This window comes from Streptopelia decaocto (genome assembly GCF_964273445.1).
Source record: "Streptopelia decaocto genome assembly, contig: HAP1_SCAFFOLD_2161, whole genome shotgun sequence".
Taxonomy (NCBI): Eukaryota; Metazoa; Chordata; class Aves; order Columbiformes; family Columbidae; genus Streptopelia; species Streptopelia decaocto.
The window spans coordinates 8,399-18,519 of NW_028117312.1; the positions used below are offsets into that span (position 1 = coordinate 8,399).

Genomic DNA, 10,121 nt, shown 5'->3' on the forward strand with positions numbered 1-10,121 from the left:
GTCCCCCGGGCGGGGGGGGCGGCCCTGGCTTGTGACCCCCCGATGTGGGGTGGGGACGGGGACGGGGGACACTGCGGGGCCTGGGGGACATGGGGACCCCGAGGGGACATGGGGGTGACAGGGGGACCCCAAGGGGACATGGGAACCCTGAGGGGACATGGGGGTGACAGGGGGATCCCAGGGGGACACGGGAACCCTGAGGGGACATGGGGGTGACAGGGGGACGTGGGGACCCCATGGGGACATGGGGGTGACAGGGGAATGTGGGGACCTTGAGGGGACATGGGGGTGACAGGGGGATCCCAGGGGGACATGGGGACCCCAGGGGGACATGGGGGTGACAGGGGGACGTGGGGACCCCATGGGGACATGGGGGTGACATGGGGACCCCGGGGGGTCAGGGGGTGACAGGGGGACCCCAAGGGGACATGGGGGTGGCAGGAGGACCCCGAGGGGACATGGGGATACCCGGAGCCCCCCAGGGGAACATGGGGGTGACAGGGGGACCCCAGGGGGTCAGGGGGTGTCAGTGGGACCCTGGGGGTTCAGGGGGTGACATGGGAACCCCAAGGGGACATGGGGGTGACAGGGGGACCCCAGGGGTTCAGGGGGTGTCAGGAGCCCCCCAGGGTAACATGGGGGTGACAGGGGGACCCCAGGGGGACATGTGGGTGACATGGGGACCCCAAGGGGACATGAGGGTGACAGGGGGACCCCGAGGGTTCAGGGGGTGTCAGTGGGACCCTGGGGGTTCAGGGGGTGTCAGGAGCCCCCCATGGGAACATGGGGGTGACATGGGGACCCCGGGGGGTCAGGGGGTGTCAGGGGGACCCCGGGGGTTCAGGGGGTGTCAGGACCCCCCCAGGAAACATGGGGGTGACATGGAAACCCCAAGGGGACATGAGGACCCTGAGGGGACAGGGGGTGACATGGGGACCCCGGGGGTTCAGGAGGTGACGTGGGAACCCCAAGGGGACATGGGGGTGACATGGGGACCCCGGGGGTTCAGGTGGTGACGGGGGGACCCTGGGGGGTCAGGGGTGACATGGGAACCCCAAGGGGAACAGGGGGGTGACGGGGGACCCCGGGGGTTCAGGGAGTGTCAGGAGCCCCCCAGGGGAACATGGGGGTGACATGGGGACCCTGGGGGTTCAGGGGGTGACATGGGGACCCCGGGGGTTCAGGGGGTGTCAGGACCCCCCCTCCGTGTCCCCTCAGAAGCCCCTGATGTGACAATAGGCCTCCAGGCTGGCGAAGAGCACGTAGAGCAGCCAGAGCGCCAGGAAGAGCCCGGCCGTGAGCAGTTTGGGGGTGCGCGGGCCCCCCAGCTCGCCGCCGATGTGGGGCCGGCGCCGGTACAGCAGCACGGAGACGCCCACGAAGGCGAAGGCGGTGAACAGGGTGACGGAGAAGGCCAGGGTCCCCGCGGGGACGCGGAACGCGCGGCCCTGCGCCGCCCAGTAAATGGCGGCCACCGACCAGGCCACCCCCAGCCCCAGGAACACGTTCACGGCGTTGGAGCCCGTCACGTTGCCGATGGAGGCGTCGGCGCACGCGTCCTGCAGCGCCGCCACCTTGCTGGCGAACGTGTCTGGGGGACACGGGGGCGTCAGGGACGTGGGGACACCGTGGGGACATGGGGACATCATGGGGACATGGGGACATCATGGGGACGGAGGGACATGGGGACATCGTGGGGACATGGGGACATCATGGGGACATGGGGACATCATGGGGACATGGGACATGGGGACATGGACGCGTCCTGCAGCGCCGCCACCTTGCTGGCGAACGTGTCTATGGGGACACGGGGGCGTCAGGGACGTGGGGACATCATGGGGACATGGGGACATCATGGGGACATGGGACATGGGGACATCGTGGGGACATGGGGACATCATGGGGACATGGGACATGGGGACATCATGGGGACATGGAGACATCATGGGGACATGGGACATGGGGACATGGACGCGTCCTGCAGCGCCGCCACCTTGCTGGCGAACGCGTCTATGGGGACACGGGGGCGTCAGGGACGTGGGGACATCATGGGGACATCATGGGGACATGGGACATGGGGACATCATGGGGACATGGGGGCGTCAGGGACATGGGGACACCATGGGGACATCATGGGGACATGGGGACATCGTGGGGATGGAGGGTCATGGGGACATCGTGGGGACATGGGACATGGGGACATCATGGGGACACCATGGGGACATGGGGACACCATGGGGACATGGGGATACCATGGGGACGTGGGGACATCGTGGGGAGATGGGACATGGGGACATCATGGGGACACGGGACATGGGGACACCATGGGGACATGGGGACATCATGGGGACATGGGGACATCGTGGGGAGATGGGACATGGGACATGGGGACACCATGGGGACATCATGGGGACATGGGGACATCATGGGGACATGGACGCGTCCTGCAGCGCCGCCACCTTGCTGGCGAACGTGTCTGGGGGACACGGGGGCGTCAGGGACATGGGGACATCATGGGGACATCATGGGGACATGGGACATGGGGACATCACGGGGACATGGGGACATCATGGGGACATGGGACATGGGGACATGGACGCGTCCTGCAGTGCCGCCACCTTGCTGGCGAACGTGTCTGGGGGACGCGGGGGCATCAGGGACATGGGGACACCGTGGGGACATGGGGACATCGTGGGGATGGAGGGACATGGGGACACGGGGACATCATGAGGACATGGGGACATGGGGTCACATTCCAGCGGTGAGGAGATGGCGGTAGGACCCCACCATTCTATCCCATGTCCCATCACTCTGTCCCCACGTCCCTCTCCATGTCCCTCACCAGGAATGGACGTCCCCAGCGCCACGAAGACCACGGTGTTGACCAAGTCCTTGAGCCCCACGGTGCAGCCCAAGTGTCACCGTGTCCCCATGTCCTTCCTCCCACTGTCCCACCATTCTATCCCATGTCCCATCACTCTGTCCCCATGTCCCATCACCCTGTCCCCATGTCCCTCTCAATGTCCCCACGTCCCTCACCAGGAATGGAGGTCCCCAGCGCCACGAAGACCACGGCGTTGACCGAGTCCTTGAGCCCCACGGTGCAGCCCAAGTGTCACCGTGTCCCCATCGCCCTGTCCCATCATTCCATCCCATGTCCCATCACCCTGTCCCCATGTCCCTCTCAATGTCCCCACGTCCCTCACCAGGAATGGAGGTCCCCAGCGCCACGAAGACCACGGCGTTGACCGAGTCCTTGAGCCCCACGGTGCAGCCCAAGTGTCACCGTGTCCCCATCGCCCTGTCCCATCATTCCATCCCATGTCCCATCACTCTGTCCCCATGTCCCCTGTCCCCATGTCCCTCTCCATGTCCCTCACCAGGAATGGAGGTCCCGAGCGCCACGAAGACCACGGCGTTGACCGAGTCCTTGAGCCCCACGGTGCAGCCGAAGTGCGCGGCCAGGTCTCCGATGAGCGCGGTGAGCAGCGCGAGGAGGAGGATGGAGACGCCGAAGCAGGCCCAGCCGCTGCAGTAGGCGGTGGGCGGCACGCAGGCGAACAGAACCTTCCAGAACACCGTCAGGAAGTGCATCACGTAGTCGAAGCACGACGGCAACCGCTCCTCGCGCCCTTCCTCCTCCTCCTCCTCCTCGCCTGCGGGGACACGGCGTCACCCGCCGGGGGACACGGCCACGGGGGGACGCGGGTGGCCCCCAGGGTGCGCAATGCAAGGGTGGTGGCCCCAGGGTGGTGGCACCACGGTGGTGGCCCCATGGTGATGTCCCCAGGGTGGTGGCCCCATGGTGATGTCCCCAGGGTGGTGGCATCGTGGTACATGGGATTGGGATGGTGGCACCAGGGTGGTGGCCCCATGGTGATGTCCTCAGGGTGGTGGCCCCACGGTGATGTCCAGAGAGTGGTGGCCCCATGGTGATGTCCTCAGGGTGGTGGCACCAGGGTGATGTCCCCAGGGTGGTGGCATCGTGGTACATGGGATTGGGATGGTGGCCCCAGGGTGGTGGCCCCATGGTGATGTCCCCAGAGTGGTGGCATCGTGGTACATGGGACTGGGATGGTGGCCCCAGGGTGGTGGCACCAGGGTGATGTCCCCAGGGTGGTGGCACCACAGTGGTGGCCCCACAGTGACGTTCAGAGGGTGGTGGCACCATGGTGATGTCCCCAGGGTGGTGGCATCATGGTACATGGGATTGGGATGGTGGCACCACAGTGGTGGCACCATGGTGATGTCCCCAGGGTGGTGGCCCCACGGTGATGTCCAGAGGGTGGTGGCCCCATGGTGATGTCCCCAGGGTGGTGGCATCGTGGTACATGGGATTGGGATGGTGGCACCAGGGTGGTGGCCCCATGGTGATGTCCCCAGGGTGGTGGCCCCACGGTGATGTCCAGAGAGTGGTGGCCCCATGGTGATGTCCTCAGGGTGGTGGCACCAGGGTGATGTCCCCAGGGTGGTGGCATCGTGGTACATGGGATTGGGATGGTGGCCCCAGGGTGGTGGCCCCATGGTGATGTCCCCAGAGTGGTGGCATCGTGGTACATGGGACTGGGATGGTGGCCCCAGGGTGGTGGCACCAGGGTGATGTCCCCAGGGTGGTGGCACCACAGTGGTGGCCCCACAGTGACGTTCAGAGGGTGGTGGCACCATGGTGATGTCCCCAGGGTGGTGGCATCATGGTACATGGGATTGGGATGGTGGCACCAGGGTGGTGGCCCCATGGTGAAGTTCCCAGGGTGGTGGCACCAGGGTGATGTCCCCAGGGTGGTGGCATCGTGGTACATGGGACTGGGGTGGTGGCACCAGGGTGATGTCCCCAGGGTGGTGGCCCCACAGTGACATCCAGAGAGTGTTGACCTCAGGGTGATGTCCCCAGGGTGGTGGCCCCATGGTGATGTCCAGAGGGTGGTGGCCCCACGGTGATGTCCCCAGGGTGGTGGCATCGTGGTACATGGGACTGGGATGGTGGCCCCATGGTGGTGGCACCAGGGTGGTGGCATCGTGGTACACGGGACTGGGATGGTGGCACCAGGGTGGTGGCCCCATGGTGATGTTCCCAGGGTGGTGGCACCAAGGTGATGTCCCCAGGGTGGTGGCATCGTGGTACATGGGACTGGGGTGGTGGCACCAGGGTGATGTCCCCAGGGTGGTGGCCCCACAGTGACATCCAGAGAGCGTTGACCTCAGGGTGATGTCCCCAGGGTGGTGGCCCCAAGGTGGTGGCCCCAGGACCCACAGCCACAAGGTTCCCTGTCCCCAGAGCCACCTCCCCATGGCCGAGCAGCCCCATAACCCCGTGTCCCCAGGGCGATGTCCCCAGGGGCCAAGGTCCCACCTGCGCTGACCGTGATGGCCTCCAGGAACTGCTCGCGCCACGAGTGGGTCCCGATCACCGTGGCCAGGTTGGTCTTCTTGATCAGCTTGTCCACCGTGTTCTGCGGGGACACGGGGGGTGAGGCCGTGTCCCCCGCGTCCCCCGTGTCCCCCATGTCCCCGGGTCACCTTGAAGTCGTAGGACTCCTCGATGATGACCTCCAGCTTGCAGTTCTCGCCCAGCACGGGTTTGCCCATCTCGGCGATGCGGCGCGCCTCCTCCTCCTCGGCCGACAGCGCGCGCTCCCCGTCCCCTGGGGACATGGGGACATGGGGACACATGGGGGCATGGGGACACACAGGGACACATGGGGGCATGGGGACACATGGGGGCATGGGGACACATGGGGACACATGGGGGCATGGGGACAGATGGGGACATGGGGGCATGGGGACACATGGGGACATGGGGACACATGGGGACATGGGGACACACAGGGACACATGGGGGCATGGGGACAGATGGGGACATGGGGACAGATGGGGACACATGGGGACACAGGATGGGGACGCGCCTCCTCCTCCTCGGCTGACAGCACATGGTCCCCATCCCCTAAAGGGACATGGGGACACATGGGGACACATGGGGACACGGGATGGGGACGCGCCTCCTCCTCCTCGGCCGACAGCGCGCGCTCCCCGTCCCCTGGGGACAGGGGGACATGGGGACACATGGGGACACATGGGGACACATGGGGACATGGGGACACATGGGGGCATGGGGACACATGGGGACACGGGATGGGGACGCGCCTCCTCCTCCTTGGGCACATGGTCCCCATCCCCTAAGGGGACATGTGTGGGGACACATGAGGACATGGTGTGGGGACACTGGATGGGGACACAGGATGGGGACATGATGTGGGGTATGGGATGGGGACACGGGTTGGGGACATGGAGTGGGGACATGCGGTGGGGACATGGTGTGAAATGTGACACAGGGACGCGTTGTGGGGACACAGTCTGGGGACATGTGGGGACAGCACGGGTGACATGGGGGGTGACACGGGGGGGTGACACGGGGGGTGTCCCGGGGACAATGGGACGGGGGGCGGAGCCTCCTACCTTGGTTGAGCAGCAGAGCTGTGGGGAGAGGGGGGGTCAGAGGATGGGGGGTCCCACCCAGCCATGCCCCGCCCACCCTGCCCCGCCCAGCCATGCCCCGCCCACCGGCCCCGCCCACCCGAGATGCCCCGCTTGAGCCAGCGGGGGGGGCCCAGCTCGATGAAGAAATTGTCCCGTTTCTCGTACTCCTCGTCGTCCACGATGCGAACCTGGAGGGTCTTCCTGGGGACACGGGGGGGACCCCGCGTTGGTGACGGGGCAGCGCGGGCTCCCCAGAGCCCCCCATGTGCCCATGGCCCTCCATGTCCCCATGTCCCCCCATCTCACGCCGTCTCGTTGTTGCGGAACTCCAGCTCCCCATATCCCCCATGTCCCCCCATATCCCCCCAAGTCCCCATGTCGCCCCATGTCCCCATGTCCCCCCATGTCCCCATCTCCCCACATCCCCCCATGTCCCCACGTCCCGCCATGTCCCCACATCTCCCATGTCCCTACATCCCCCCATGTCCCCACATCCCCCCAAGTCCCCCATGTCCCCCCATATCTCCCCAAGTCCCCACGTCCCCCCATCCCCCCATGTCCCCCACCCCCTGTCCCCCCTCTCACGCCGTCTCGTCGTTGCGGAACTCCAGCTCCCCACATCCCCAAGTCCCCATGTCCCCCAATGTCCCCATGTCCCCCCATGTCCCCCCAAGTCCCCATGTCCCCACATCTCTCCAAGTCCCCATGTCCCCCCATATCCCCCCAAGTCCCCACGTCCCCCCATGTCCCCACGTCCCCCCATGTCCCCTCACGCCGTCTCGTCGTTGCGGAACTCCAGCTCCCCATATCCTCCATATCCCCCCAAGTCCCCATGTCCCCCCATGTCCCCACATCCCCCATGTCCCCCCAGATATCCCCAAGTCCCCAGTGTCCCCACATCCCCCATGTCCCCATGTCCCCCCATATCCCCCCAAGTCCCCATGTCCCCACATCCCCCCATGTCCCCCCATATCCCCCCAAGTCCCCATGTCCCCACATCCCCCCATGTCCCCCCATATCCCCCCAAGTCCCCATGTCCCCACATCCCCCCAATGTCCCCACGTCCCCCCACGCCCCCTCACGCCGTCTCGTCGTTGCGGAACTCCAGCTCCCCGCAGGCGTCCTCGTAGTGCACGCCGCCGCCGCGCGCCGAGCCCTCGCGGGTGCGGTAGGGCAGCAGCACGGTGCCGCGGGCGCCCGAGCTGCGCAGCACCGTCACCTCCACCGTGCCCTGGCACTCGCTGACGTGCAGCAGCCGCTCGCGGAACGTGAAGATGCCGGCGTGGTCGTCGTCCAGGATGGTGACGGTGGCCACGGCCGGCGCCACCAGCCGCCCCCGGGGGCCGTCGGCCGGGTCGGCCTCGAACATGCCCTCGGCGTCGCCCACGCGCAGGTTGAGCAGCCGCACGAAGAAGTGCTCGTCCTCCTCGAAGATGTCGTCGTCGATGATGCCGATGGTCAGCTCCTTCAGCGTCTCGCCCGGCTTGAAGATCAGCGTCCCCTCGCTGTACTCGTAGTCCGAGCCCGCCTTGGCCGAGCCGTCCTCCGTCCGGTAGTCCACGTAGAAGGTGTGGTTGGGCTCGGCGCCGTGCCGGCACGCCACCGACAGCGTGACGGAGCCGCAGTTCTCCAGGCAGTGGTACAGGCACGGCTCGAAGAAGATGCGGCTGCACGTCTCCTCCTCGGCGTCCGCCGGCACCTCCAGCAGCGCCGCCGCGCGCTTGGCCGCCTCGGCCACGTGCTTCTTGAGCACGTTGCCGGCGCCCGTCATGAGCCGCGTGGCCTGGATGCGGTAGAACGCGCGGCTCTTCTGCTGGTGCAGCAGCGCCTGGTAGTTGGCCAGGTCCACCAGCTGCTCCAGCTCCTTGTCCGGGTGCTTCTGCTTCAGCTCCTTGAGGATCTGGATCACCTCGCGCCGGCTCTCGTCCAGCTCCTTCTCCTCGGCGCCGGGCGACGGGGACGGCGGGACGACGGAGCCGTCGGCCTCGCGGCGCTCGGGCGGCGCGGCGGCTCCGGCGCCCTTGGGCGGCTCGGCCTCGGTGCCGATGATGACGCCGCGGCGCGGGTCGGCGCGGTAGCGCTTGTAGACGTACTTGTAGAACAGCAGGCGCTTGTTCGCCCAGGCGAACACCACGCACACCGGGAAGAAGACGAGCGTGAGCAGCGCCTCCCACACCTGCACCACGCCCGGCGAGATCACCGCCAGGATCAGGTACAGCCACACGTAGGCGAAGATGCTCCAGGACGCCGTGACGAAGAAGACGCGCAGGTGCTTGATCTTGCGGCTCTCGCCGCTGGGGATGACGTAGACGCACACGGCGATCACCACGAACATGTTGAAGGCGGCGCTGCCCACGATGGTGCCGGGACCCAGCTCCCCGGCTTGGAAGTTGTGGCCGCACACCTCGATGACCGAGAGCAGGATCTCGGGCGCCGAGGAGCCCAGCGCCATCAGCGTGAGGTTGGACACCGTCTCGTTCCAGATGCGCACCGTGCCCACGCTGGTCTCGCCGTTGGCTTTGGTGATGGTGATCTCCTTCTCCTTGGACGTGATGACCTCGATGGACGCCATGAAGCGGTCGGCGATGATGGAGACGCCCAGGAACATGTACATCATGGCCACGAAGTAGACGACGGCGCGCGCCGCCTTGTCGCCGGGGGAGGGGTCGTCGGGCTGCCAGACGGGCAGCAGCACGCCGGGCTGGCAGCGCGCCGAGCCCTGGCACGTGCCGTTGGCCTCGGCCGCCCCGGCGCCGGAGCCGCCGCCGCGCTGGGCCAGCAGCAGCCAGGCCGCCAGCGCCGCCCGCCGCGCACGCATCCTGCGCCGCGGGGAGGAGGAGGAGGCGTCAGCGCCGCGGGGGAGATGGGGGGCTGGGGGAGATGGAGAACATGGGGGGATGGGGGAAATGGGGGGCTGGGGTGGAGATGGAGCTGTGGGAATGGGGTGGAGATGGAGCTGTGGGGCTGAGGTGGAGCTGTGGGAATGGGGTGGAGACGTGGGGCTGGGATATGGAGCTGTGGGGCCGGGATGCAGCCATAGTGTTGGGATACAGCTGTGGGGCAGGGATGTGGAGACATGGAGCTGGGGTGAAAATGGAGCTGTGGGGCTGGGATGTGGAGACATGGAGCTGGGGTGGAAATGGAGCTGTGGGGCTGGGATAGATCTGTGGGGCTGGGAGATGGAGCCGTGGGGCTGGGATGGAGCTGTGGGGCTGGGATATGGAGCTGTGAGGCTGGGAGATGGAGCCGTGGGGCTGGGATGGAGCTGTGGGGCTGGGATATGGAGCTGTGGGGCTGGGAGATGGAGCCGTGGGGCTGGGATGCAGCTGTGGGGCCGGGATGTGGATCAGTGGGCTGGGATATGGAGCTGTGGGGCTGGGATGGAGCCGTGCGGCTGGGATGGAGATGGAGCCGTGGGGCTGGGATGGAGCCCATGGGACTGGGATGCAGCTGTGGGGCTGGGATGGAGCTGTGGGGCTGGGATGGAGCCCATGGAGCTGGGACGCAGCCGTGGGGCTGGGATGTGGAGCTGTGGGGCTGGGATATGGAGCCATGGGGCTGGGATGGAGCCCATTGAGCTGGGATGCAGCTGTGGGGCTGGGATGGAGATGGAGCCATGGGGCTGGGATAGATCTGTGGGGCTGGGA

General features: G+C 66.9%; 1 protein-coding gene across 1 annotated transcript; it reads right to left on the minus strand.

Moving 5' to 3' along the window:
* Positions 1-1,214: 1,214 nt before the first annotated feature.
* On the minus strand, positions 1,215-9,292 carry SLC8A2 (solute carrier family 8 member A2; the record flags this gene model as incomplete). Its single annotated transcript, XM_082076497.1, has 8 exons — positions 1,215-1,591; positions 3,207-3,267; positions 3,442-3,656; positions 5,351-5,450; positions 5,518-5,642; positions 6,454-6,471; positions 6,572-6,675; positions 7,557-9,292. The coding sequence occupies 8 exons, from the start codon at positions 9,290-9,292 to the stop codon at positions 1,215-1,217; spliced, it is 2,736 nt and encodes a 911-aa protein (XP_081932623.1).
* Positions 9,293-10,121: the final 829 nt, after the last annotated feature.